Genomic DNA, 27,934 nt, shown 5'->3' on the forward strand with positions numbered 1-27,934 from the left:
GCACCAAGCCGAGGATCCAGGAGGCAAGTGTCTAACTGATAAAATCTCTGCTCTGCCTACACTTCTGTGCTCTGTCTCTTCTGCAGGACACACAAGTTGGTGAACCGCCTGACCCTGGAGAGCCAGACTTTCTCCAGTTTTAATTAACCACTTCTTTTTTTTTTTTTGGAAAAGGCATTTCTGATGGTAAAACTGCTTTCTGAGAAGCGTCTTCCCTAGGTGCTGCCAGAATTTGGGAGTGTTTTGGGACCAGAGCATGTGTTGAAGCAACAGAAATTAAAACAGCTTCTGCTTAGTTGTTGATGAATAGGAAGCGAAATGCCAAAAACCTGATCTGTTTCTAGCTCTTGCGGGTTTTTTTTTTCCCCTTGCATTTAGATGTGACTGTCTCAACCAGCAAAGTGACAAAACGCGAGCAAAAACAAACCTGTCTCTTGGCTTCTGGCTTGTAAAATGCTTCCTCAAAAAAGGGGAAAGTAGGAAAGAGGACTTGTATTTTGAACTTGGTGTTGGAAAAAAAAAAACAAACCTCGTGTGTATGTCCCCCGCCCCTGGTCTAGGTTGACTGAGCCGTCTGTGCAGTTTGAAGGCGGCATTGGGAAGTTCAGAAGAAGCTGTCTCCTCCTCTGAGTTGAGCAACCTCCTGGGCTCAGACCTGGCTGGTGGCTGGGGTGTCCTTTTATTTTCCAGGAGCAGCAAATATCATTGCCCAGCAGTGCAGGAACCTGTGTAAAATGGTCTCCCCCGAGGCTGTGGGTGTCAGAGATGGCTGGTAGCTTGCAGGAGCAGTGTCTTGTGGACCTGCAGTGAGATCCGTGCTTGTGGGAGAGAAACCAATCCCTCCCCGTCCACGGCAGGGTTGAAGGAGCTGGTTTCCCCGTGGGTGGGTGTGATCCCTGGGGTGGGACCACTGAGCTTTGTGGGATCGCTTTTGGGCACTCGGGAAGGGGTTTCGTTGTGGCTTTGGTAGATGTGTCAGCCGCCTGCCCCAGGCATCTGCCTCCCACGGCAGCAGTGGGACAGGCACCTTCTCCCAGACCCAAAGAGATCTTCGGTGCTCCCGCAGCGAGGGCAGAGCCATGGAGGGGAGGAAGGGGAAGAGGAGACTGCAAGGGCCCCCTCCCATCTGATTCAGTCCTTCCGGAGCTGAAAATCAGTTAATTCTGAACTCTAATCTCGCTGTTTTCACGCAGCTCCTCCCTTCCCTCCAGGCTTGCTTTTTGTTCTCTCGCATCTCCGTAGCTCCTGTCCTACTTTCAGGTCACTGTGCTCACCTGGGTGAGGTTGCTGGCACCGAAGAGCCCTGCCAGCACCGCAGGCTCCGCCGTGCTGACAAACTGCTTGAAAAGACACAAGAGAAGTCACAGCTCGAGTCTCTCAGATCCCTTCGGTCTGCAGTCACATGGGTTTTGTCTCATCCGCAGCCATAGACTTGAACCTCTCAGAGGAAATGTTTCAAATCTGATTTCATTTTTTTGGGGGTGTTTTTTCTATTCAAACTTAGCTGGTTATCTAAAAAACAGGTGAAGGAGTACCTAGATGTGACAGCAAATCTATGTACGTTCATTAAAATACAGCAGGCTTGGGGACTGACTTTGTAACAACTTATTGATCTTGCTAAAACTTATTTCTTCCCTTAAGTCTGAGTTTTTGGGGGAGAAGGAGCCATATCCTAGCTGAGAAGCAGTTTTTTTCTCAGCTCCCTTTAAATGCTTCTGCATCTCTCCCTAAAAGGGTTCACAGAATTGCATCTGGCCCCAGAGGCAGCATAAACTGACATTTCTAACGCTGTTCAGGGACCTGTCAGAGCAGCTGGGCTGGCCCTGCCCTGCCCTCGAGGGATGGGGTGAGTTCTGGTATTAGAATATTTGAATACAGATGCTGAGCATGCCCCTGGAGAGAAGCCCTCTCTTTGCCATGGGGGTGCCAAACTTCCCTGCAGACCCAGGACAGATGCTTTTGGAATTTGTCCAGGTGTAGCTGAGAGTAAAATCTGATCTAGACGATAATCAACCTGCCAGAAATTAATTCTGTCTCCGTGGTGGTGGTGCTCTGATTCTTGGGGAACGTGAGTAACCAAGTGTGGGCACCGTGTCCTTCTCCACCGCCCATCAGAGTTTATCAAAGCCTTTAGCAGCAACTGGCTCCGACTGCTCTCCTGGAGCCACCACACAGCTCAGACTCGCATCCTGAGGAGCGATGTCTGGTGGGACAGAGCTAACAGCTCACCTGGTCTTACTAAACAAGTTCTTTGGGAAAACTTTAGCTGAGTATCACAGTCCCTCTGTGCTGACCCTCATTTATTGTCCCGCAGGCAAAATCAGACATCACTTGGATAGAGAAGGACCTCGTGGACTCGGCAGACAAGGTAAGCGAGCCTGCTGCAGATGTGCACCTCAAGGAGACTCACACCTTCAATTCGCACTTTGTCCCATGATGGCTCGTCCCACGTACGCGAGGGCGTAAGCAGAGCTCGCGAGGACCTCTCTGAGCACCAAACCCTTCCTTCAGCACGCCCCTACCAGCCCGGCTCGGCTCGGTGGGATTGCTAATACAGAAAACAGCTATTGCTCACTTGCTCACGTGACATCCTGGACTTGACTTCATCCTCCTCCTCCTTCCTCCCCACACCAAACCTCTTTCCGTGCTGTCATTTGTGTCTCCTGTGGCTTTCTGATCTTGTCAGCTTGCTGGGGCGGGCGCTCCAGCAGTGTAGTTGCATGGACGTACAGTGGGGGTTTTTTTGATGCCTTTTCCGAGGCTGCTCTCCCCACCCTGAGCGCCTGATAACACAACACGCAAAATTGTCTCGGTCGGGACAAGATTTATCAGATCTTGCCGGGCCCACGCGCAGAGGGTGGCTGCATCCCCCGCACGGCTTCACCGAGCAACGTAAAGCTTCCTTGGAAGTGGTGATGCTCATCTTTGGACGGCACGTTGTGGACACGGTTTCTGCTTAACTGGGACTGTGGCAGAATGAAGGAGGTGTCAGTGTGAACCGAGTCTCCTGGAGGCTCGTGCTCAGCAGCTGCACGGTGCCGTTTCGTGCTGGCACCTGCTCCCAGCTCCCTTGCTTTGGACCTCAGCACCTCTTGAGGTTCCCTCCGTGGAGCTGGGACCAGCTGCCTTGCTGGTATTAAGTCATTTGTTTCTTTCGTTATCGGTTCTCAAAGAGCACAGTGTGGGGGCGGAGGAGGCACGACAGTCATAAGTAGGTTCTCTGGGTGCAAACCAAGATCCTCTTTCCATACTCTGCACTCTGGAGATACTCAGAAATCAGCACTGACACGGGGTTACTGCTCACTGCAAAGGTGCGTGGGTGCCTTTTTACTCATTTCAAGGGGTTTCTTTCTTACCTGCACTCCCCGGGGTCTTGCTGCAGAAAACATCTGTCTGTCCTGACCCAATGGAAAGGTCGAGGGGGAAGGAGGCAAAACAAGCACTCTAAATACCTCTCCTCTGCCCTGCCAGTAAATCCGAGCAGCAGCGGGCTCAGAAGCCATCTGCATCAGAAATGCCCTTAAAAATACCTCACGTGGAACTTCCCCGGGTGGCTCTTGGATAACTCCAGCGTCCACGGCAGGGACTCTTGTGCAGCATAAAGCAAATGAAGGACTAGACGCAAATCCTAGTGATGCCAGAGGATTTGCCCATCTGCTGCACCCTGAACCCCATCGTGGGTGACCCATCATCCCTGTACCAGTGTGAGAGCAAAGAGATGTGCAGCTTTCCGAGGTGGTGTCAGACTTCTGTGTGGGGTTTCATGAGTTTTTCTCTTCCTTTTTAAAGAGTGATTTCTCAGAATATTCCCCCGTTGTGGAAATACCCCCAAAGCTCACAGCCTGACCTGAGATTCACGCAGCGCTAGATGGAAGTCACTTTAACTAGACCATGTGTGTTTTCTGTCAGCGTCTTGGCTCAACCAGGGAACCAAATGTGAACAAGAAGCTGTGAGATTTTTTTTTTTTAAAAAAAGCAAAACCAAAAAAAAAAAAAAAAAGCCTCAACCACAAGCGCTGTCGCTGGGGAGTGGGAGCATGAACCTGCCTCCGTGCGACCGAGTCGCTTGTCTCCACTGCGCATCTGCCAGCTGGGCTTTAACCACCTGTATCTCCTCCATCCGGCAACCTCGAGCTCGGGGTGTTCATGCAGCACCGCGGGAGCCCCCCCTGATCCCTGGGAGCTGGCCAGGAGCTCGTGGGGTGGCGGTTCCTGGGGCTCTGCGATGGTGATCGGGATGGGAGGATGGAGAGGGACGCGAAACTTCCTCGCATCTGCGCGTTCCTCACGCTGTGGCTGCAGAGGAAACACCGAGCCAAGCCCTGCAGCCTGCAGCTGCCTGCCCCCAGCCAGCTCTCCAGCCCGGTCAGTACCGCCGCCAGCTCGCTGCGCTTCGCTCCGTGTTGCAGGTTGCTCATCCAGGTGGGCTGATGCCTCACAGGGATGTTGGGAGCAGTCTGGTTTGCTTTTCTCTTTCTGCCTTCTGGGATAGTTTGCTTGATGGTGCCATTGGAAGAAGCTTATCTCGGTGCAAGCAAAGGCTGTTTGTGCCGCAGCTCGGTGGCACACGGGTGCTTTTGTGCTGGAGATTTGACCTGGTGTGCTGCTAACCAAGCTGTAGGAGCTGGTCTCCAGAGTCCTCACTGTTGAATTGCAACTTACTGGATGAGTCCACGGGAGGAAACCTCCCTTGTGTCAGCAAGATGCTGAATGGCATCTCAAAGCTTTTCTCAGAAGGCTTTCAGCAATGTCTCGGCTGATGCCACTGTGGGTCTAGTGGGTCTGTGTGTGTGCTGAGGTGGTCGGGCTGGCAGGCTGGGTATGCAAATCTCTGCCTGCCTTGAGGTACAGCTTGGGCTGCCGAAACCAGTTGCAGTTAAACACACTGGGATTCGCTGTTGACCAAGGCGAAGAATTCCCACAGCTCTGAAAATACATCACTCCACAGTTTCTGAAGAGCTGTGGGAGGAGGATGGTCCAGATGCCTTGGAAGTGGATACAGGAGTTCATTTAAGTGTTCCTCTCTGCCTAGGTGTGATGCTACAGGGTGAAACGTGCATGGCTGTACAAGTGCTGATGCTGTGTAGACCTGGTTTCTCTCTAGTGTTTGAAGATTGGGGGGAGGGAAAGAGCCTACAACTTCCACTGGTCCCATCCTGGGGTCTCTCAGTGCTGTGGGGTCTCTCCCTGGAGAGCTGAAGAATGTGGAAGGACTAGCAGGAGGAGCCCTCTTGGCTAGAAGTGGGAAGCTGTTCCTAACCAAGAGCTGTCTGCCATGGGCTAAGCCTCCAAACGAAACCAGAAGTGTAAGGTGTCTGCTTTAAGCTGGGAGATCCTATGGAACAGGAAAACTTGTTGTTATGGGAATTATAAGATCTTTCTTGCCTGAGACCACTGAGACCAGCCAAAGGCAGGACAACACGGGGGGCAGCTCCTGTCCCCCAGCCCTCTCCCTGTGCTCGGGCTGTACGTGCTGTACCGGTGAGACCATGGGCTTCTCTGCTGGGTCTTAGTGTCTGAATAATGCAGGATCTTGAGAGCAAAGCTACCAACATGGAAACAAAGCCACTTCCTAGTCTAGAGAAAAGCCAAGCATGAGAGCGGGGAAGGCAAGGGTGCTCGGTGCAGGTAGGCAACCACATCCGTGGGCGCATGGCAAGGCCACCCTCCCCGAGAAGGTGCTGGGAGGGTGGGGAGTGGGCTGGGGTGCAGAGGAGAGGCAGAAACTTGGTTCCTGTTGTTTTTAAAAGCTGCTTTGATTAGGTGGGTTCCAGACCAAGTATCTGAATAGTTTTAGAAAACAAAGCTTCACTTTTTTTTCCCCCCCCAGCTCTGCAAGGGGAAAAACTAAATAGTAGTTCCAGCTTTCTGGCAGCCTCTGATGGCCACATCTGCCCTAGGGTCAGAGAGCAACCGAGTTTAATGCCCTCTGGAACATAATTGCTGGCCTTCAGGTCCAAACAGCAACCAGACCACGTCTAACACTGGGTAACGTGGGACTGAAGTGCTAAGAAGCCTGGACTTGCCCTTACAAGACATACAGCTACGAGGGATTTCTGGCCTGAGTAGGATTCATGTCTGTAGAATGGGGAAGTTGAGTCCAGCCTGCCCTGTGGATCTGCCCGTGGTCAGCTGGGAGAGAGGCTGGAACAGGTCAAGTTTGGAGGAAACCAAAGCACAGATATATTGGCTAGGTATGGTCAAGAGAAGTAGAGGGAAAGGCACAGCTGGAAGACTAGTAGTATAAAAAGTCTCTTTATATTTGGGATGCAAATAGGCAGCAGGACAAGGTGTTTCTGTTGAGCTGAACTCTGGGCTTTATGCACCAGGGGATGGGCAGGGTTTGCTGGGGGAAGGAGGTGCTTCAGCATCCCCCCAGGGTCTGTGGCTGTTCCCATGTGCTGGCCTAGCTTCGTTGGCGAGTTTATTCTAGATACTGCTGATTAAGTCTCTTTTTCTTCTTTAATTTTTTAAATAAAAAAATGTGTTTTAAACAAATCATGTGCCAGAGACCTTGGCTTCCCCTCAATCTTCCTGAAGGCTTGAGTCTGTTAAAGCATCATCTGTACGTGCTGAAGATGCACTAAGGCTTATGTTGCAGAGTTGCTCAGATTGCTGAGCAGATGGGCTCCAACATGTCTGATTTTTGCCAGCCCTGGCCGTGTTTTGACAACAGTGGTGCCGTATTTTTGTGTTGTGGGATTTTTAGTGGCATAAACACTCCTGGGTTTTTTTGCCTTAAAAAGGAAGGTGCTTTTCAAGCGCTCTTCTGAAACGCAGTTCAAAGGGGTGCAACACCTGCGGCGCGAGGAGCGGAGCCCTGGGGGAGAGCGCAGGGTGTTTAACAAGGCTGCCGGGTGGAAGCCTAATGATCCCTTATTTATTCCAGATGTTGAAGCCAAGAGGTACCTATGACAAGCAGCAACTTTTATGGTTCTCTCAGATGTGGTTCCTCTAAGTCTGTAGCTACAATCCTCGTTCCTTAATCCGATAACGCTTGCTTTCCCTTGTGCAGGAGTATATTCCCAGCCAACTGTGTCCCCTCTTTTTCAGGGCGAAGGTGTTGTGAAAGAAATCAACATCACGCACCATGTGAAGGAAGGCTCCGAGAAAGCAGATCCTTCACAGTTTGAGCTCCTGAAGGTGCTGGGACAGGGCTCTTTCGGCAAGGTGAGGTCACTTCTTCCTATGTGAATGATTTTGATGACAAAGGAACTATCCCCAATGCAACCACTTTCCTGATTCCCACCAGATCATGAGAATCTGACTGATGAGTCCACTTAGAATCATAAATTGGTTTGGGTTGGAAGGGACCTTAAAGATCATCTCATTCCAACCCCCCTGCCACGGGCAGGGACACCTTCCACTAGCCCAGGGTGCTCCAAGCCCCATCCAACCTGGCCTTGAACACTGCCAGGGAGGGGGCAGCCACAACACACTTAGCAAATGGTTGTTTCTAACTTGAAAGGCAACTGTAGTGATGTCTTCTCCTAAGGGCCAGCCTGGATGTCCAAACTCCCCTGTAGTTCTTTTTTCAGATGATCAGGAGAAAAGGGTAGACTTCTGCTTGTGAATACAGGTGTCACACGGGGCAGAGGGACATCCTGCAGCTCTCCAGCTGGCTGCCAGGCTGTCAGTTGAATTGAAGACTTGGAGGACTCAGGCATGTTCCTCTCTTCTCAGAAATGATGCTGTTTGCGTCTGGTTTTGGCCCCTGTTTACGGTCCAGTTTCCTTTCTGTGAAGGGGGAAGGAAGTAGCCTGTAACTCTTATCTATTTCAGTGTGTAAATAATCCAGGTCTCTCGCAGACCATCTGCTCACACATTAGATCAACTTCATGTCAATCAGTTACCAGTGTGAACACTGGGGGCTTGTACGGGACTGGGTGCTGTTGCCTGGGCAAATGCAGCAGTGGCTTTCTGCAGAAGAAGGGTGGTGTCTTTTTGAAGCTGCCTAAAACCAGGTAGTCTGAGACATGAGGGAAGGGAAGGAGGCAAAAATCCAGAGAGGATGCAGGACCTGAGTAATAAGGAGTTGATCTGGTTGTTGAACCAGCAAGTCACCAGGAGGCTTTGTGGTACATTGAAGCATCAGTGCTTCGAGTCACAGCTCCCAGGCATCAGCCACAGCCCCGCAGGAGTGAGCAGGAGGTATGGAAGGCTGGAGAGGAGGAAAGCGCAGTGTAAAAGCACGAGGGCTCTAATGGCTGGAGATGGGGGGTGAGAGGAGTCTACACACAGCACCTTCCTGAAACCCTCATGGAGTTTCACATGGAGAGCTTGAGGTACCTCTTACCAGTCCTGCAGCCAGCTGCTTCGTAGGGTTACCGTGAGGTTTCCCACTTTGGGAGGCATCCAACTCCTACTGCTAATGTTTAGTGCTTGGCTCATGTGGTGTTCTTCTGCCCCAGGTTTTCTTGGTGAGAAAAATAACACCGCCAGACAGCAACCACCTCTATGCCATGAAAGTGCTCAAGAAGGCGACATTGAAAGGTAGGAGACTCTTACTGCGATGTTCTTATCCTCCATGTCCTACAGAAATGTCACAGCAGTCACTGCTGGCCCCAGGGTGGGCTGGGTGAAAGAGAAGTATCTATAGAAGTCTATAAAAGACCCTTGTTGCAGTGCTGGAGGTGGAAAAGATCTGGCTCAGGCTGCCAGGTATTATGGGGCAAGGCTGACACCGGGGTACTGTGTGCCTTCTTCAGCATCTGAGCTCTTCCTCTCTCTTCCCACAGTGCGTGATCGAGTAAGAACAAAGATAGAAAGGGACATCCTGGCTGATGTAAACCATCCCTTTGTGGTGAAACTCCACTACGGTGAGTGTGGAGCTGGTTGGGACACTGGGAGAGGGGCTGCAGGCTCGAACGGACTCTGCCTGCTTTTAAGCACAGTAAAGAAAGATGCTACTACAGACACGCCTGCCATGAGCAGGTAGATGAGCGTGAGGCATCCAGCAGCAGGCTGCCTGGAGGATGCTGACAGGCTCTCATGGTCCCTAAGAGGCTTCTGGAGATACCTGGAATGGAGAAGAGGCCTGGATCAGTCTGTATCCCTCACTGGCTGTGCTGCTCTGGAGCCTTCACAATCCCCTTAACACAAATCCTTTCCTGGAAAGGTCTTTGGTCCCATGCCCGCTCTGGCTCTTGAATGGCAAACAGAGCATAGACCAGGAGAAGAGGTTTAAGCATCAAATCGTTGGGATCAAAACATTAAATCAGGAGAAACTGCGAAAGCAGAGTTAACTAGTCAAGCCAGAGTTTGGCAGGATTAATGCTCTGGCTCTGAGGAAGACGAGGACAGCTCCTTTCCCTGGGAAGAGCCCAGTGCCTCTCTTGGGAAAACAGCCCTTTCAGTAGGGCATCACTGGCTGAAAGGGAACCAAACCCCATAAAACGAGGATTTTCTGCAGTGCCAGAGCGCTGCTGGTGAGCTCCCACTTCAGCATCACGGGCAGGCTGTCTCGTTTACCCCCGATAATTAGCCCTACCTGTGTTTAACCTAGTAACCGCGCAGGGCATCTGCCCAACCGGAGCCATCGGGATTTAAGTGATTAATGTAACACCCCGGAGCCTTCCCTCCGCGGAGGGGTCTGATTCCTGCGCTGGCTTGTGTTTCAGCATTCCAGACGGAGGGGAAGCTGTATCTCATCTTGGATTTCCTCAGAGGAGGTGACCTTTTCACTCGGCTTTCCAAAGAGGTGGGTATGCTCTGGCATCTTGGTGGGTCGCTGAGGCTCCCGTTTTATCTGGGCTTAATTGCCTGGAGAAGCGATTGACCCTTGCAAAGTCCTTGAGAAGGGTGGAAACAATCTCCAACCTGGTGCTAGCCCTGAGCTGGCAACAGGAGAGGATGTCTCAGGAGCCCTGTCGTCTGGCAGAAAGGCAGCAGCGTAGCAGGCAGGTCTCACCTCTGCAGCAGTTTCTGCTGAGCATCACGTTAAGAACAAAAACAGGCGAGAACAGTGTTCTGCTGCAGCGTTGGCTGGTTGGGTCGCCTCGCTGGGACGGGGCGAGGGCAGGGAATGGGACGGGTAAGGAGAAGTTGTGCCAGGTGAAGAACAACTGGAAACGTAACCTGGTAAACATAAACTAAGAGTTTTTTAAAAACCTGTCTGCTACTTAGCAACCTGGCCTGTTTTTTTTGGTGTTGCTGCTTAATTGATACTTGAGGATGGTGGGTGAAGCCTGGGAAACTTAGGTATGAAAGGGCAGGAGGGAGCAACATGGATGTGAAGGTCTTGCATGGGTGCAGCAGAGGTGGTCCCGCTGCCGGCGTTGTAACCCCAGCGCCCGGCTGCTTCCTCTCCCTTCCTGCAGGTCATGTTCACCGAGGAGGACGTGAAGTTCTACCTAGCAGAGCTGGCTCTGGGGCTCGACCATTTGCACAGCCTGGGGATCATCTACAGGGATCTCAAACCAGAGAAGTACGTGCGGCACAGCTGGGGCAGGGAACAGAGCCCTTCCCTTCGGTCCCAAGCCTGTAGCACCGACTGATGCCCCGAGGCCAGGCAGATGGGAGGTGGTGGTGCCAATCGACAAGGCTCCTGCTCTTCAGATCAGCAGTTATGGCCAGGAGCGCTGGGGAGGCAGCATGTGTGTGCCACATGTCTGAGCAGTAATCCTTGGCAGCCTCCTGGCTCCAGCTTTAAGCAATTGAGAGCCTTCGGAGGGAAAAGGCACCAGGCTGGGCCTCTGCAGAGACACACACCAGCTGCATGACTTGGGGTATGGGGGGGATCAGAGGTGGTGTAACCTGTGGGGGTCACTCGTTCAATGTGAAGTTGAGGGTGTAGAGAAAAGGGAGCTGCTCTGTGTCCCACTGGTGTCTTGGTGATGGAGCTTCAAGCACTGGGGGAAGGGACAGACAATTTTCTGCTCTGGATTCTGGGAGCACCTCAGACCAGGCTCTGCTGTGGGTGCTTGTTCTCACCAGCCCTTTCTGCAGACAGTAACAACTTGTTTTTTTCATTCATGCTGTAGCATCCTCTTAGATGAAGAAGGGCACATCAAACTCACAGGTAAGGGACTCCACAAAAGCCTCGTGCTCCAGCAAGGCTGGTTCTTGACATCTGGAGCTTCTCTTAGGCCGCTCTGCTCTGTGTGATGGCTCAAAGCATGGTGCGTGCTGACAGTTTTTCTCTTACGTAGATTTTGGCTTGAGCAAGGAGGCTATAGACCACGAGAAGAAAGCCTACTCCTTCTGTGGGACAGTGGAATATATGGCACCAGAGGTTGTGAATCGCCAGGGCCACTCCCACAGTGCTGACTGGTGGTCGTACGGGGTCTTAATGGTATGTACCCAGCTGGGGACCTGGCTCAGCAGCTGCTCCAGTGGTAGCTCTGAAACACCTTTATGTGGTTCTGCATGGCTAGCAGATGTGCTGACCTGGGGATGTTCTCCAGGCTCCCCAAAAGGGCTCGGGGGAGGCAGAGCTCCTGAGGCTGTTGTCCCAGTGAGTGCTGGGGTGCCCAGCGTGGGGTGCCCAGCGTGGGGTGTGTGGGGGTGTCCATCGGCCCCAGCGCTGGGATGTGGGTGTCTGTGCAGATCTGGTGCCACCGTCTGGCAGTTGCCGAACCCGAGGGCTCCCACAGGAGCAGGTGCTGGCTCGAACGCGTTCCTGCTGCAAACCTTGTGAGCCAGGGTCCTTCTGAGAAGATGTGGTGCCTGCTGTCTTTTTTAGAGCTGGGCTTTTGATCCCTCGCAAGCTTTTCGCTAGCTTTGGCGAGCTCCCAGATGAAGGTGCGGTGGGATCTGTGCGACGCTCAGACGTGTGACCTCCCGTTCTTCTCCTTCCCTCCCAGTTTGAAATGCTCACCGGCTCGCTGCCCTTCCAGGGGAAGGATCGTAAGGAGACGATGACCCTCATCCTCAAGTAAGAGGAGTTTCTCTTTCATGCACGTACAGGAGGCGAGCTTCTGCTCGCTCTTTGAGCGTGTTGCAATTTGGGGGTTCTCGCAACTTGATGGCATTATTTGCCAAGCGGTTTTGTATCAACAGTTCGTTTGAAGGGTGCCGGGTAAATGCCAAACAGATGATTGTACTTTTGGGGGCGGAGGTGCTGCAGTCAGGCTTGTGAGTTGACTTCTTTAAACCTGCAACCGATTGCCTAACTTCCTCTCCAGAGCAAAGCTGGGCATGCCGCAGTTCCTGAGCTCTGAGGCACAGAGCCTCCTCCGAGCCCTTTTCAAAAGAAATCCAGCCAACCGATTAGGTAAGACCTTTTTTTTTTGGTTTCTGAATACACCTGATGCCATCTTGGGGCCTCTCACGTCCTCGTTGGGTCAGCGGCATGTTCACACTTGTGCTTGGTTAATGGGCTCGCTTCGTTACAACCACGTTCCCTGTGGTACCTGGCTGTGTTGCACACACAGTAGTAGCCTTCGCTTTGTCGGTGGTCCTGGTTTAATGCAACAGGTCCTGGTTTAATGCCACGGGTCCTGGTTTAATGCAACAGGTCCTGGTTTAATGCACTGAGTCCTGGTTTAATGCCACAGGTCCTGGTTTAATGCAACAGGTCCTGGTTTAATGCACTGAGTCCTGGTTTGATGCAATGGGTCCTGGTTTAATGCAGCAGGTCCTGGTTTAATGCCACAGGTCCTGGTTTAATCCACGGGTGCATCTTTCAGGTTCTGGACCAGACGGGGCGGAAGAGATCAAGCGCCATCCTTTCTACTCTACCATTGACTGGAATGTGAGTATCAGAAATATAAAAGCAAACTTTTACACCCCTCAGCCCCAGTAACGCAGTTCTCACTGCAGTAGTAGCACGGTCGTGGTGCTTGCAGACCGACCAGCTATGGGAGAGCTCCCAGTCCCTGTTTCCATCTGTTCCAACAATCCTTCCCGAAACTAAAATTCTGTTTATCATGTGAATAACTGTCTCATACCTGAGTTGCCTGTGATCTCACCTTGGTTTGCATTTACTCATCTCTCAACAGTAAGGTGCAGGTTTTCATTGGGGTTTGGCCCAACAAGGATTGTCTTGCACAAAGTGGGAAGGACTCAAGGAAACATTTCTGGCAAGGAAGTACCTTGTTTTGTACAGAGAAGCAGGGCGATAACAACCGGCATTTCCCAGTTGCTTCTGGCCAACTCCCTGCTTTACCACATGATTTTGTTTCTCCCCTGTTTTCCCTTGGTAAGGGATCTTGAAGATCAGTCGTCTAATGCTTTCCAGGCACCCAGCAAGCTGCTAGACTGAACCTCCAGCAATGCTAGGAAAGCTTATTTCAAATTTTTGCTTCAAGAAGCAATTTTAAAAGGCTGCTTGTGGGAGTGCTGGGAGACAACTGACCTCCTCGAGCATCTCCTCTGTCTGTCCTGGGAGAGAGATGTGTCAGCAAAGCCCTAAGGGGAGTTAGGAGGAGGTGGAAGAACCTGGCGAGGTAAATACTTTATAGATGCTGCTTTTGGAGTGGGGCCAAGGTGCATGTAGAACACTTTTTTTTTTCTTCTTGATTTAATATATGGTAGAACTTGTAGTATTTCTCCACAAACTGACTCAAAAGCACCCCACTGGCAAGAAGTCTTCCCTCAGACCGCCGAGCTGTAGTTAAATGCTAAGCCACCGAGCTGTTTGTAGTTTTACAAAATCTCTTCTTGGCCTCTCATCCCCAGCAAGTCTTTGCACCCTTCTGAGCACGTTCGTTGACCTGTCAGAGCACTTTTGAGCTGTCTTTGTTTTGCAGAAGCTGTACCGCAGGGAAATCAAACCGCCCTTCAAGCCTGCAGTAGGCCAACCAGATGACACCTTTTATTTTGACACAGAATTCACGTCACGTACACCAAAAGGTTTGTATGAGTTCATGCCAAGCCAAAGTTTCCTGTGTGAAACGATACCTTACGGCTTAATACTGGTTTGCCGGTGGCAGCAGGGCAAGGTTTGCCTCCTGCTAGTGCTGCCACCTCGAGATGGTTGCAGCACTGAGGAGGTGGCCCAGCCGTAGATATGTGGGGTGTTACATAGAGTGGAGTGTACACTCAGCAAGTTTGCTGATGACACAAAACTGGGAGGAGTGGCTGATACGCCAGAAGGTTTTGCTGCCATTCAGCAAGACCTGGACATGCTGGAGAGCTGGGTGGAGAGGAAACTCATGGAGATCAACAAAGGCAAGCGTAGGGTCCTGCACCTAGGGAGGAATAACGCCATGCACCAGTACAGGCTGGGGGCTGATCTGCTGGAAAGCAGCTCTGCAGAGAAGGACCTGGGAGTTCTGGTGGACAACAAGTTCCCCATGAGCCAACAATGTGCCCTTGGGGCCAGGAAGGCCAATGGTGTCTTGGGGTGTGTTAGGAAGAGTGTGGCCAGCAGGTTGAGGGAGGTTCTCCTCCCCCTCTACACTGCCCTGGTGAGGCCACACCTGGAGTAACTGTGTTCAGTTCTGGGTCCCCCACTTCAAGAAAGACAAGGAACTACTGGAGAGAGTCCAACGGAGGGGTACGGAGATGGTCAGAGGACTGGAGCATCTCTCTTATGAGGAGAGGCTGAGGGAGCTGGGGCTGTTCAGCTGGAGAAGAGCAGACTGAGGGGGGATCTTATCAACGCTTACAAATACCTTAGGGGCGGGTGCCAAGGGGATGGGGCCAGACTCTTCTCAGTGGTGCCCAGTGATAGGACAAGGGGCAACGGGTACAAGCTGAAACATGGGAAGTTCCTTCTCAATATGAGGAAAAACTTCTTTCCTTTGAGGGTGGCAGAGCCCTGGCACAGGCTGCCCAGGGAGGGTGGGGAGTCTCCTTCTCTGGAGATATTCAAACCCAACTGGACACGACCCTGTGCAACGCGCTCTGGGTGACCCTGCTCTGGCAGGGGTTGGACTAGATGATCTCCAGAGGTCCCTTCCAACCCCAGCCATGCTGGGATTCTGTGTTAGGGGTAAGCTCAGTGCTGTGTGGTGTGGCTCTTGTCTCGAATAACCTAAAGAGGAGACAGAGCTCCTGGGGAGCAAGGGGAAGACTTCTGCTCCCGCAGGGCTAGTCCTCTTGAAGTTATCTCTCAAAACTCCCGTTGCAGATTCTCCAGGCATCCCCCCTAGTGCGGGGGCCCATCAGCTCTTCCGAGGCTTCAGCTTTGTGGCGACCGGATTGATGGAAGATGGCAAGGTGAAACCTGCCCAGGCGCCTCTGCATTCGGTTGTGCAGGTAAGAAGCAGGGACAGAGGAACAACTGTTTGAAGCTGCAGTAACGGTGCAGAGTGGGGCTGTGGGACCTCTGTGCCGTCTGGAGCAGAGCCTGAGGCAGTGTTGTTCTGGTTTGAGTTCTTGCATCCTATTGTTCTTTCAACCTTTCTTGGGTTGATAAGTGCCACCGAGATGCACCGTGCTAGATGCAGATAGCGTTAGCCCACTGACCTATATCTGCCTTGTTCTCTTCTCCTCCCTCTCCCCAGCCGGGAGGAGAAGCTGTGGGATGTGGCAGACAGCAGTCTGTCAGCTCGCTCTGTGCTGCACTTAACTCATCACGTCGCACAAAGCCTTCCCTGAACCCTCCCAGCCCATCAGCTCTCTGCTTTCCTCTTGCAGCAGCTGCACGGCAAGAACGTCCAGTTCAACGACGGCTACGTGGTGAAGGAGGCCATCGGCGTCGGCTCCTACTCCGTGTGTAAACGCTGCGTTCATAAAGCGACCAACATGGAATACGCAGTCAAGGTCTGACATTTACCATCTGAACTGAACTCCCCTGTTAGATTTCTGTTCATCCCCACGATGACCAAAATAACATCCAGGAATGAAATTGCTTTCCCTGCTTGTGCAGGGCATAAATGGACAATTTCTGTGCTGCTGTGCATGTAACTGCACAAGGTTTCTCATGTAGGAGTAGCGGGGAAGCAGAGTTCTCCTCTCTCAGAGGGAGGACAGTATCTCCCCTTCCTTTGCAGAGCTTGCCGTGGCTGTGCCAGCTCTTAACAAATAAGCCAGACATAAAACTTTGGGGTTTGGAGACACAGAACTGATGAAGCAACTAAGGGATTTCTAGAGCTTATGGCTAAAGAGGGCAGGGGACAGGGAATGGATGTGGTACAGGATCTCTGCAGGGCTCCAAACGCTCAGTTTGTTCACTTTGTCCTGGCCCCTTTCCCACCCCGTTGTGGCTAATGCTGATCTGTGCTCTTGCAGGTTATTGACAAGAGCAAACGAGACCCTTCGGAGGAAATAGAAATCCTCCTGCGATATGGGCAGCATCCAAACATCATCACCTTGAAAGATGTGAGTGTAACTTGAATGACTTCCATGTGTTTTGGGTTAGGAAGTGCAGGGGGGCAGAAGGCAGCTCCAGCATGGGCAACCCAATGCCCCTGCTCACCATATTGCTCTGGGGTGGGGAAGCATCCCCAGACCCACCTCTGCGTTGCTGATTTCTGTCTGCTTCTTGGTGCTAGAAGTACAAAAGGGAAGCTCTGGAAGCACCTTTTGGTTAATCCCCTCCACGTTTGCTTTGGCAGGTCTACGATGATGGGAAGTACGTGTATCTGGTGACCGAGCTGATGAGGGGAGGGGAGCTGCTGGATAAAATCCTCAGACAGAAATTTTTCTCAGAGAGAGAAGCCAGTTCGGTCCTGTACACGATCTGTAAAACAGTGGAGTATCTGCATTCCCAAGGGGTGAGTATGGTCACATCTGTTTTCCTGGGAAGCTGGCTGGCATTGCGCTACGCTCCCTCTCCTCCAGGGAGTAACTGTGCCTGTCAGGACTATTATTTCTTGCTGGCGTTGCTGTTTGGGCAAGCCAGATGTGGGGCCAGAGCAGGGGTGGAGTGTCCTGATGCAGCTTCAGACCTTTGTCTTCCTGGGGTATGAGAACGGCGCTTTCTTTGCTCCCCAGGTGGTTCACAGGGACTTGAAACCCAGCAATATTCTCTACGTGGATGAGTCAGGAAACCCCGAAAGCATTCGCATTTGTGACTTTGGCTTTGCCAAGCAGCTGAGGGCTGAGAACGGCCTTCTCATGACGCCTTGTTACACGGCAAACTTTGTGGCACCCGAGGTAAGCGCCTTACTGACCTGAGACCCTTTGGTAGCTCTCACCTCCCTCCCCTGGCCTGTGCTGTCCCTCGGCACAGGTAGGTCTGCCCCGTTCCTAACACCAGCCTGCTCTGACGTATTCTGTCCTGGAAGAGGTAACTACAGTAATACCACTCGTAGTAATGAACAAATAGGGGATCTCAAGTGCAGTCCTCCGACTTGTACTGTCCTTACGAGGGGGTCTGCTTAGGGTACGGAGAGTTTAAAATCCCAGTGATTTTCTAGGCTGCTTCCCTTCCTGATTAACTGACCTGCTGGAAGAGGTGGGATGATTTGCCACTCAGTTATATTGGTGTGGAAGAAAGAAAAAAGCAGGCACGCAATGGAGCACGCGTGCAGTGTCACCGCACTGGAACATGGCTTCTGTTTTGATGTGCCTGGGAGGTTCCTCTGTTCCATGAAACCAAAATCTGATTTGAATCCTGACCTTTAGTCCAAGACGTTGCTGTTCAGTAGGGCTCTAGGAGCTTTGCCTACAGCCTGCACCCAGGTCAAGCTGCTCTTCACGACCTGAAGTGAGCTCAACGACAAGAACCGACCACGCTTTTTTTTTTTTCTCCTTTGCTTATTCTGTTCAGGTACTAAAACGCCAAGGCTACGATGAGGGCTGTGACGTCTGGAGCCTGGGAGTTCTCCTGTACACGATGCTCGCAGGGTAAGTGTCCGGGGCTGTGAGCACCATGCTCTCAGACACGCTCCACGGTGGCAGCTGGACCTCTCCTGGTCGGTCGCTGCTCCCTGGCTGGGTTACAGGACAGTAAATCAAACGCTCTCTCTCCTCCCCTCAGCTGCACTCCGTTTGCAAATGGTCCCAGTGACACTCCAGAAGAGATCCTGACCCGAATAGGTGGGGGGAAGTTCTCGGTCAGTGGAGGCAACTGGGACACTATTTCTGACATGGCCAAGGTACGGTTTGATATTCATCTGGGTTACATTAAAGGGATGAGGTCAAGCACGGCCGGTCGCTGTGAGACAACTTTAAAGCAGGTTGGGGAGGGAGGGCAGAAAAGAGAGGAGAAAACCAGCAGTGTAGCTTCCACCCCATGCATCTCTCCCCCAGAGCAGCTCAGCAGCGTGCCTCTCCCTGCTTTATTTTAGTTCTGGCTGTGAATATTTGCGTGGAACACCAACCTCATGCTTGACCCGTGCGGGGTTTGCTGCTGGGTTAGACCTCCCAGGCCTATGGAAACCATATTTTGTACAAAAGGAGATTGATGTCTGCAGACTTTAAATTTGGCCTCCGAATTTAAATTCTAATTTGGGGGCAGACAGATGGTATTTTTGCATTTAAAGTATGAAATCTTCTGAAGTCTAACTTTCCAAACGATGCCCTTAGGATCTGGTATCAAAGATGCTTCACGTAGATCCTCACCAGCGCCTAACAGCCAAGCAGGTCTTGCAGCATCCCTGGATAACCCAGAAGGACAGCTTACCCCAGAGCCAGCTGAATCACCAGGATGTTCAGCTTGTAAAGGTACAAAGTCTGGGCTGGGCCTTTGGCTCGTTCCTCACGTACCTTGGGCTCTCTGGGAAGCAGCAGCCCAGGTGGGGTGATGGTGGTGTGGGCAAAGCTGGATGGCAGGTTGGGGAGGTGTGGGCCAGGGGAGGCAATGCAAGATGTTTTTTTGGCAGGAAGACTTAGGGAGGATCTTTAACAACATGTCAGTACGGGTGGGAGGTTTAAAGAAAAAAAGAAAGATGCTCCTGGCTTTGTGTGTGGGTTTGGCCACTCTCCTCCCTCATCTTGTAAAGCCGTGAGTCTGAAATGCCTCTTCTACACCTAAATGACGTCTCGTGCCTTCTCTCCAAGGGGGCGATGGCTGCCACGTACTCCGCACTCAACAGCTCCAAGCCAAGCCCCCAGCTGAAGCCCATCGAATCCTCCATTCTGGCACAGAGGCGGGTGAAGAAGCTTCCTTCCACCACACTGTGAAGCTGGGATGCTCTGCAGCCACGTCTGCAGCCGCACGGTGCGGGACAAGCACACGGAGCTTCGCACACCCGCTGAAGGTGGTGGGGCAGGAGATCGGGCGGTCAATGCCTGCACAGGGGCTCCCTCGAGGACTCGTTCTCAAAAGGCCAAGTGCCTTCTTGTTTCTGAAAGACTGGCTCCTCCTCGTGTGGACTGATCTTTGCTGAGAGAACTTCACTGTAAAACTTTTTTGAAGTGTAAATTGTCAATTTTTAAAGACACCCATCTATGTATATGAGAGTTAGAATGTATAACTGATGTCTAGTGGCACTAAAAAGCAGCTCTGATTCACCCTTCCCTGTGTAGGGCCAGATATTTGTTGTAGCTACATCATTTCTTGGAATTGATTCTCTCCAACACCATCGCAGCTGGAAGACTGCATCATGTTTGGGGTTTAGGCTTTGGGGTTTTTCTTCCTTTGAACCTTTGGATGCTCTTCCCAAAGCCACCCCTGCAGACTCCCAGCCAGCAGCACTCGTGTCTGTAAAGGACTTCCCTCCCCTTCACTTTTTGTGCTTATGTGTTCAGAGTGTGAGGTCGATTTTTCAGACTCCGTTTCTTCCTCTCTCCTGTGCTCCCCCAGCCCAGACAGCAGTTCTCGGAACAAAATAAACCACGAGTTCTCCAGACCACCCCTTTAGATGCTCATCTGTCCAGAACACCTGCTCGGTTTGGCTCACTCCTTCCCTCTGCCCTCCCATCTTCATGTTCTCCCCATCGCTCCATGATGGGGAGATGACAAAGGAACCTTCTCCTTGGCAAAGCCGAGGCTTTGGGCTGGCTCTGGCTGCTGCTTTTACCATTTTGGGTTTTCCTTTCCTTCAGCAGGAACCTATGAAACAAACCATCCTTTTTTTTTTTAATTTAACTTTATTCTACAGCTGGTAACTCAGGGTTTCTTTCTGAATTGTACAATAAACGTGTCATTCAGTTCATGTTTTTTTACTGACTGACTTTTCATCTGGCCCTGTGATGGGAAAACCAGCAGTACTGTAGCAGGGCTGTGCATGATGCCACCTTCTCTCAGGTGCAACACCTCACTTTGCAGTGGGAAGTAATTAGAACCTGGTATGGAACGAGGCAGTAATCAACAGGGAAGGTGGCGGGATGCAGGCGGCGGAGGGGAACTTCTTATTCTCAGGACATTTTAGTGCTAATAGAAACCAACACTTGGAGGCAAACTGTGCTCGAAATAAATTCCCGACCTGTTCTGACTTGCAGGGAATTGCTGGAGCTCCCCGGTTTGGTGGTGGCTGTTCCTCGGGAGGAGCAGGAGAGCTACGGGGACTGCAAACGCTCGCGTGCTCCAGGATGCGACTGAAGCCGGCAAAGGTTCTTGTGTGAATTTCAGCTGCTTTTGGCTGATTATATAACAAGAGGGGAAACTCCCTTTTTGCTTTTCCCTTTTCCTTAGTCCCAGTTGACTCTAAACTGGAGAATTCCACAAATTTTCTCTGAGATGTACAGCTCTCTCCTCCTCTACCCTCATCCAGGCAGGTCCTGTTTTACTCCCTGGAGCAGCCAGTGTGAAGCTGAAATAGTCATGATTTTTTTTTCTATATTTATTCCAAGTACTGCCCTAGTGCCCAGTGCTGCTGAGAGGAGGAGGCCAGTGCACACTGGATCTACTCACTGGTTTTGCCACTGACCCCCAGCAGAGCTGGATTTAATGTTTTGCTGATAGCTGGGGAGGAGGGGGACACGCCACCACACAAAACCCTGCCTTAGCAATACTTGCTTTCTCCTCTGGCGTGATGTTTGCATTGGTGCCAGAGAACCTGCCTTATGTTTCCTACAACTGTGCAGTAACTCTCGTGCCAGGGAAGAGGTGTTCAAGTGTTAGATACCTGAAACAAATATAATAAATAATTATAAACAGCTTCTTTGTGGAGCTGGGGTCAGTCCCTTTGGGTGCTGTTGGGATCGAAGCAGACACGTGGACAGTTTTTCGGACTATTTCCTACATTGGAAAGGGTGGGCTCTGAAACGGTGGATGGGGTTGGACATGGTGGTGGTGATCACCACTCTCTGTGAGCCTCTCAACACTATGGGCCATCAGGATGGGTCTTAAACCAAACGTTCGCCCTGCTTGGATGGTAACTGGCTTGTTTGTATGAAATTGGAAATGTTTTCAAATATCAGTCAGGAAAAACATTACAACCTTTGCTTAATCCTCCCTGTAATGATGCTGGTGGGAGGCCAACTAGTGACAACTCAAAGATGTGTAGGACAAAGGTGCAGAGCTCTGTGGGCACGGGGAGAGCAGCCCACGGCTGCTGCAGACTCTGCCTGGCCATGAGACAATACCCAGAGCATCAAACCCCAGTACCCGGAGCATCAAACTGCTCCGCCTCGCTGGGGTGTTCAACCAGAGGAACTTTGTGTTTGGTGCAGCTGTAGCTTTTGGGACCTCCATCACTTTGGAGAATGGGATGAACAAGAAGGGCTACACCTTGCTTTCTGGGGTGCTTTTAACCAAGTTGTTTTGAGTGATCCTTCCAATCAAGTCTTGATTTTTAGTTCCAAATCAACCAAGTGCTGTTACTTTTTTAATTCCAGTGCTCAATAAAAATGGACTTGTTGATCTTTCTGTGTGTGAGAACTGTAGGTGTTTGTAAGGGGTTGGGTGGGTCCTCTTGTTCCCTTTCTGGTTTTGTCCTGACAGCACTAAACCTTTGCCAAAATACAGTTGGGACCAACTGCTGTCATCTTAACTGAAATTGTATTATTTGAGGTGAAAGTTGGACCTGTGTCAAGCTGGGTCTCTAATGCCTGTTGGGGAGAACTAGAAGGTGTCCTAGAGAAGACCAAATGATCTGCTCTCGCAAGAGATTTGAGGTCATTCAGCTTTAACTTGGGACAAAGAGGATGTACAGCTTAGCTTTGTCTTGATTTGAAAAGAGACAAAAATGTGTTTGACTTTCATACATGAGGAAATCTTTACAAGGAAACCTGCTTGTGTTATTTCAGGTGTTTAATAGTCGACTTGACCTTTAAGATTTTGTCTTGTATGACCATACAAAAGCTCAAGGGAGCAGAAATCCCGGAATCCAGCCTCGAATAGCTGAGTCTACCTGGAATTAATCTGTGCGGAAGTCGCGTGTTAATCCATAGACAAGCAGCCTGAAAATAATATTGAACAGCTCTATATAATACAGCTTCTGTATAAGAAAGGTGAAACTTTCCTATTTTGGGGTGTAAATCAGCAACTTTTGTGTTGTAAAAGAGGTTGACCCGGCTGCGAGGCTGTTTTCTTTCTTCCCACCATGTACAGTAGTCGTGCCTTCCTCTTCATGATGTGGTACTGACCTCTGTCAAATTAACCGGAGCATAAATAAATGCATTTTGGCCTGATAAATATTCCCATCATGATTATTTAGGCTGTCTTTAAAACTGAAGGCCGGTAACTTTCTTAGCAATCATTTTTTTTTTTCTTAATGAAAATTCACTTGAGCAACCAATCTGCTTTTTAACTTGCACCCAACTGATGCAAATACCCTCTTCAAATCCCCACCTTCAAGTTAGTTCACGTAATTCTTTTTCCTGCATCTTTTGCCATTTGTGGACAGTGCCTTGGGCCTCCTGGGTGCCACCACCTCCTCGTGGCACCCACTGCCGCCTTCCCAAGAACATGGGAGGCTTCGGAAATACTCAGTGACCACAAGCGTGTTCAACGGTGTGTGGGGCGGACGCTGTGCTTTCATGTAATATTCAACAATTTAATCCCTCTTTTAATGCAAAGGAAACATGTAAAATATTTCAAGGTCTTCTTTTGCGAGTACATAGGGCGCTCTGAATAAAACCTTCATTCATGCTATGAAAGCTGGAGGTCCGCTGCCACTCCATTTTCTTGCCTCTGGTTATTAAAACATCAAGCTGTCTTACTACTTAAGCTCAGCTAACTTGCTGCCTTCCTCCTTTTGTGTTACACGGGAACACCTGCCATTAATACTAATTCCGCTCTGGAGAGAAACTCCCTTTCAGATATGCTTGTCTGAAAATAAATTGACATGTAAAAGGTCTCTTTTGTGGAGAAGTGCATGTAAAGTGCTGGGGTAAGAAGCTGATCGCTTACAAAAGGAGCCACTGACTCTTTAAACGATGCGTGTGGAGGGGGTTATAAATGTTGAATACGGAGGGTGATGCTGTAAATGGGCTGACGTGCTACGACTAGAGAAGGATCACATAGCTGCACCCTCTGGGTGGTATTCGACTTTAAGATTTTGGGGTGATTTTTGTCTAAACCTGTGGTGATAAAACTCCTGCATTGTCTGGGGGTGAACGGCTGGGCTCCGTAGGGACCCGTTTGGTGAAAACCTTTTTATTAAGAAAAAGTGTTGTTACTAAGAATACCTCCCTGCTTTTTAACACAAACTAGGAGCTTTGGTGGTGAGTCCTTTGATTTAGATGTGTAATGAATTCCAGGGCTCTGTTGTTTTTCCTGGGACAAAAATTTGTGTCACTTTCAATTAGGAAGCAGTGAGAGCCTCCTTGGTTAGAGTATTTATTCTGTCATACAGGCAGCAGTGTGAGACAGCAAAAGGTAAATATTTTTATTTTTAGTGGAAAGAACGATTTTCTTTGAGTTCCTCGTACCCTGTGGAGGCTGTGGCTCTCTCCTTTGAAAAAGTTTTTAAGTAGGTTCTTTGGGCCAGGCTTTAGAGAGACGCTGCTTCGAAATCTGCTTCGATACTGAAAGGATGGGGTCCCGCGACCCTGCACGAGGATTGAAGTTTTGTGGTGTGGCTCGTTGGGTTTCTGGGGTCTTCTAGCGAAGAAATAATTCACTTCATAATTAAGATCAAGTCGAAATATGTTCAGGGCTTGAAAGAACAGAAGTGAAATGTGCCAATTAAACAAACCTTCTAGATCAGCTGGTGTCACTTCTGGTTTATCGAACAAGTACAAACTCTCGCGTGCTGCTTAGCTCCAATGCTGTCTTATTTTCAAACAGCAGATGGTGTCAGAAACCTGTAACAGGTGGAACCTCTTCAGTTTTATGTGAGAGATCAGAAGGAGCAGCAATTTCTTGTTTCCCTGGGGGCAGTTCCTTCATGAGATAAACAGCAAGCTGGCCCTCTGCTTGGGTATTTATTACAGAGGGAAAGACTTCTGAATCACACATGTTCATATAAAAGCGAGCAATTCTGGTTTGACTTATTCTGGTTATAATAAAAGGAACCTGGTAATGTTCTCCATAATCCTCTGTTAGCAAATCTAAAAGAGAGATGTAGCGGGAGAAATGAGCTGTGTTTGCTGGTGTGCCTCAAAATCCGGCTCCAATCTGCCACAGTCTATTGGTTTCTTGTCTACGATAATAGCACTTTGCATGCTTAGAGTGTTTTATAAACATTTAATTACTACAGCGTTTGACTCCAAGCCAGGAATCTCTCATTCATCTGCATCTTGCAAGGTCTGTGAAGATGATATTCAAATTACAGCATTACAAGCAGGGCTGAGTTCAAACTTCACTCAAAGCATCCTCCGTCAGCGGGGATCCGCGTGAGCATCGCTGTCTCCGCCGCCACGTTCGCAAAGTGAATTCCTTCTCCAGCAGTGGAAACAGTAACGGGGATTTGAATGCCTGTAGATTTGAGGATTTGTCAGTACACCAGGACAGGGAGCTGCATTTTAATCATATTAAACGATATGCTGAGTTCTCTTCAGCCTGTGCCGGACAAACTTGTCCGATCCCCAGTCCCCGCCGTGTCCTCTGCTGCCATAAGCAGTAGGAAAATCATTATTTGTTAAAGTCTCTTTTTTTTTCCCACCCACCAAACTACTTGTAATTTTAACATATCTTCTCCACACCAACCCCTCCAGCTCTATTTTTTAAAAAAGGTACAGAAACGTGGGCTTACAGCGTGATTTTCCTGCTGTGCCATTGGCATGCCCGCAGCTGCCTTCCTCGGTCAGCTCAGCGTCTCGGCCTGCGGGGAAGCTCCCGGGAGTCGTGGGGTTTGTGATACCAAGTGGAAGCAGCAACTAAAGGTAAAAAAAAGCTCGTCTCGGATTGATAATTTCTATCCCACCATCTGCCTCTTTCACCAGCTCCCTTTTCTGCACAGCACATTGTTAAACGCAGACTGGGGTGTGCAGTAATAGAAATAATTTACTTTCCATGAAAAAAAAAAGAGTTGTTGGCTGGCTGTGCGCGTGTTTTTGTGGATGCACGCGAATGATGACTTCTGGTCAGGGCAGGAAACCCAGATGAGAAGTTGTTCCTCTACAAGACGTGTATGAGCTACCCCTGATCCCACTGGCTTGAGGAGGGGTTCTCCTAAATCATCGAGGAGAAAACCCAGGTCTGCAAGTGTAACATTTCCAGGCTTTACTGGAATTCTGAAGGCACATTGTGAGCCCCCGTTAATAAATGCCATTGCTGGCAATTAGACCCTTTTTAATGAGACAGATCCCCAATTTCAAGGCCCCAGCTCGCTGCTGCACTCGCTCTCTGTTCAGCGAGTTGTGAGCACACGATGAGCAGCGACTCGTGAAGTAAAACAGGAGTAGTCCCTTTTCCTGCTCTGTTTAAAGAAGGGGTAGGGAGCTCTTCTGATGTTTCATTAAAGCTGGCTTTTCTCCTTGTGGCAGAGCAGATTTAATCAGACCCGCCTCCTAGTTCCAGCTGCTGGGTTTGAACGCTCTGATCTGTGCGCTGGGTGCACGTCTAATTACGGAGGCAATTCCCATGGATACCAAGAAGAATCATCTGTACTGGCAAAAATGATCCCAGCTGGGAAAACGGTGAAGGAAAAATGTGTTGAAACATTCGGGAAGAGACTTCAAAAGTTTCTGGAAATGTAAGTGAAAAATATATCCCATGTTCTTGCACCCCAATGTGCAAATCTTCACTGGTTTAAAACTAAGATACAGGTTGTTTTCATTCTGGTTTGCTGCTTTTTGTGCTACTGGAGGATTTCCCAGCACAGCAAAACTGAATTTGGCCCCTTGTCACCTCCATCCACTCAAGGTTGCGTTTTCACCCTTGCTTTTGTACCCCTCAAGGTTCCCTCTGCTCACCTGTACAGCAGGAGAAGCGTGTTCGGGGAAAACGGCCAAGGGTTTGTGTTTCCATACGGGCACCACCCTGGGTGAGGCAGCACGCTCTGCCGCGGAGACGCCCGCAGAAGGGCTGGTAATTCTGGTTCCAGCCGCAGCGTCGGTGCTGGTGGATGGGACTTGGGTAAGTTCCCCTTTACACGTCATTCTGCTGAAATGTATGAATTGAACTAGCTTATTTCTGTACAAATTAATATTGAAGGGTCTGTTCGAGGCAAAAGAGCACTCCCTGGTTAAAAAGAGAGGGGGAAATACCTCGTCAAGCGATGCTCAGATGTGGAATATTAAACAAATATGATTTAAAATCATTTTGTAATTGTTCAGCTGCGAGGCCTTATGTTCAAACTGCATGGGGAAAAAACAGATTTTTTTTTTTGTTTAACTACACAAATTAAAAAGTCTTTTTGAGGTTCGGGGTTTTTTTTTTGCTTTGAGTTTGTTTGGAGGTTTTTGGGAACATCCTCATCAACTACACAATGGTTGTAACTCGTATTTATTTCACTAATTTATCTCCAGCAGGAGCTCAGCCACTTTTCAAGATGTTGCTAGCTAATATAAACATACAGAATAAGAAAAGCTGCACTACTATTAGGTTGGATTTCCATTTCTTTCTCATCCAGGGCACCTGCTCCCCTTTCCCTCCCGCCCCCTAGTCTTCCCAGCTGTCTGTCTGTCTCATTTATGTCAATTAGAGATTCAATGCTGCCTGATTTAATTGGCCTGACTTTCCCCTCTAATAGAAGCCCCAGTGAAGGCAGGGCAGGCAGCTCTCCTGCCTGCCCGGGGAAGGAGCCTCTCTCGCCGTTGGGAGGGCTGGGCCTTGTTTGTGGAGCGGAGCACAATAACCTGTTTGTTACCAGCCGCGATGGAGAGGTTGGTGACCTCCTAGCGGGGATGGGACCAGGGCAATGATGTCATTTGAAAGCTTGGGGGGTATTTTCTGAGTGATTAAGGAATTTATGCAACCAGTCGCTCACCTCGGGGCGGCTTTTACTGTGCTGGAGAGGTCGAGGTTTGCTGCCCGAGCTGGCGTTTCCTCCTGCAGGGAGGTTGACTCCGCGTGCACCAAGGTCAGTAAGCAACAAACTTCCACCGACCGCAGCCGCAGAGGGCTCGTCCTTCCTCTTGAGCCCGAACCACCCCTAGCAGCGCTTAACCACGAGCGATCTTGACCAAGACCTGGGTTTCAGAGGGTTTACGTGAGGGCCTGACCCCGTCCTCCCTTCGGTCAGCAGACCTGGAAGCAAACCAGCTCGGATGAAATCTTCGCCATCCCTCCGCTCCCCCTCCGACAGCCGAATCCCAGGAACCAGATCTGACCTACTTCTGCTCCCTGGCTCCTCGCTTGCATCTCCCTGACAAATTTCACGGCCCTTCTTCAGCTCTCAGCAGAAATGTGACTTTCCCAAAGAGCTGGCCCGCAGAGGCGTCAATATTAAACAGCAACAGTACCATCTAGTGACTTTGACTGACAGAGAGCATCGTTTAGGAGGGGAAGAGGAAATCCGTGAAGCAGGGAGGCCAGGCAAGGTCCCAGATGTGCAAATGAGATCCTATCTCTCGGTTCATTCAGATTTAGGAAACAAATCATGCTGATGCTGCAACAGCCTTTCCTTTAGAGAGCTGGGCCGTGACGCTTCCTTGGGAGACAGTCCCATTTTTAGCCTGCTGAACCCAGCCCTGACCCACGCTCCCTCCGCTGGTAACCAACTAATTGATTTAACGCGTTCACAACTTTGCACGCACGCAACAGCAAATCCTTGCAAACGCGTGAGATGGAATTTCGGGCTGTGGTGGTTTCTCAGTCCCAATAAAATGTGCACATTTTTGCTCTGATGAGCCGCCAGTGAAATCTTGAATTGGCCGTGAGACATAA

General features: G+C 50.2%; 1 protein-coding gene across 1 annotated transcript in view; it reads left to right on the forward strand.

Annotated features, from left to right (window-relative positions):
• The window catches only part of RPS6KA1 (ribosomal protein S6 kinase A1), a 42,605-nt gene extending 21,126 nt beyond the window's left edge, over window positions 1–21,479 (forward strand). The window contains exons 3-23 of the mRNA XM_068417654.1: window positions 2,315–2,368; window positions 7,054–7,170; window positions 8,412–8,493; window positions 8,739–8,819; window positions 9,621–9,700; window positions 10,320–10,426; window positions 10,983–11,020; window positions 11,151–11,293; window positions 11,805–11,875; window positions 12,126–12,214; window positions 12,630–12,694; window positions 13,692–13,794; window positions 15,017–15,144; window positions 15,526–15,651; window positions 16,120–16,209; window positions 16,446–16,604; window positions 16,825–16,986; window positions 17,603–17,679; window positions 17,813–17,930; window positions 18,361–18,498; window positions 18,835–21,479. Coding sequence (XP_068273755.1) covers window positions 2,315–2,368; window positions 7,054–7,170; window positions 8,412–8,493; window positions 8,739–8,819; window positions 9,621–9,700; window positions 10,320–10,426; window positions 10,983–11,020; window positions 11,151–11,293; window positions 11,805–11,875; window positions 12,126–12,214; window positions 12,630–12,694; window positions 13,692–13,794; window positions 15,017–15,144; window positions 15,526–15,651; window positions 16,120–16,209; window positions 16,446–16,604; window positions 16,825–16,986; window positions 17,603–17,679; window positions 17,813–17,930; window positions 18,361–18,498; window positions 18,835–18,957 — 2,151 coding nt within the window. The 3' untranslated portion in view covers window positions 18,958–21,479. The remainder of the gene's footprint in view (window positions 1–2,314; window positions 2,369–7,053; window positions 7,171–8,411; window positions 8,494–8,738; window positions 8,820–9,620; window positions 9,701–10,319; window positions 10,427–10,982; window positions 11,021–11,150; window positions 11,294–11,804; window positions 11,876–12,125; window positions 12,215–12,629; window positions 12,695–13,691; window positions 13,795–15,016; window positions 15,145–15,525; window positions 15,652–16,119; window positions 16,210–16,445; window positions 16,605–16,824; window positions 16,987–17,602; window positions 17,680–17,812; window positions 17,931–18,360; window positions 18,499–18,834) is intronic.
• The last annotated feature ends 6,455 nt before the right edge of the window (window positions 21,480–27,934 follow it).

This window comes from Nyctibius grandis, chromosome 24, assembly GCF_013368605.1.
Source record: "Nyctibius grandis isolate bNycGra1 chromosome 24, bNycGra1.pri, whole genome shotgun sequence".
Classification (NCBI taxonomy): domain Eukaryota; kingdom Metazoa; phylum Chordata; class Aves; order Nyctibiiformes; family Nyctibiidae; genus Nyctibius; species Nyctibius grandis.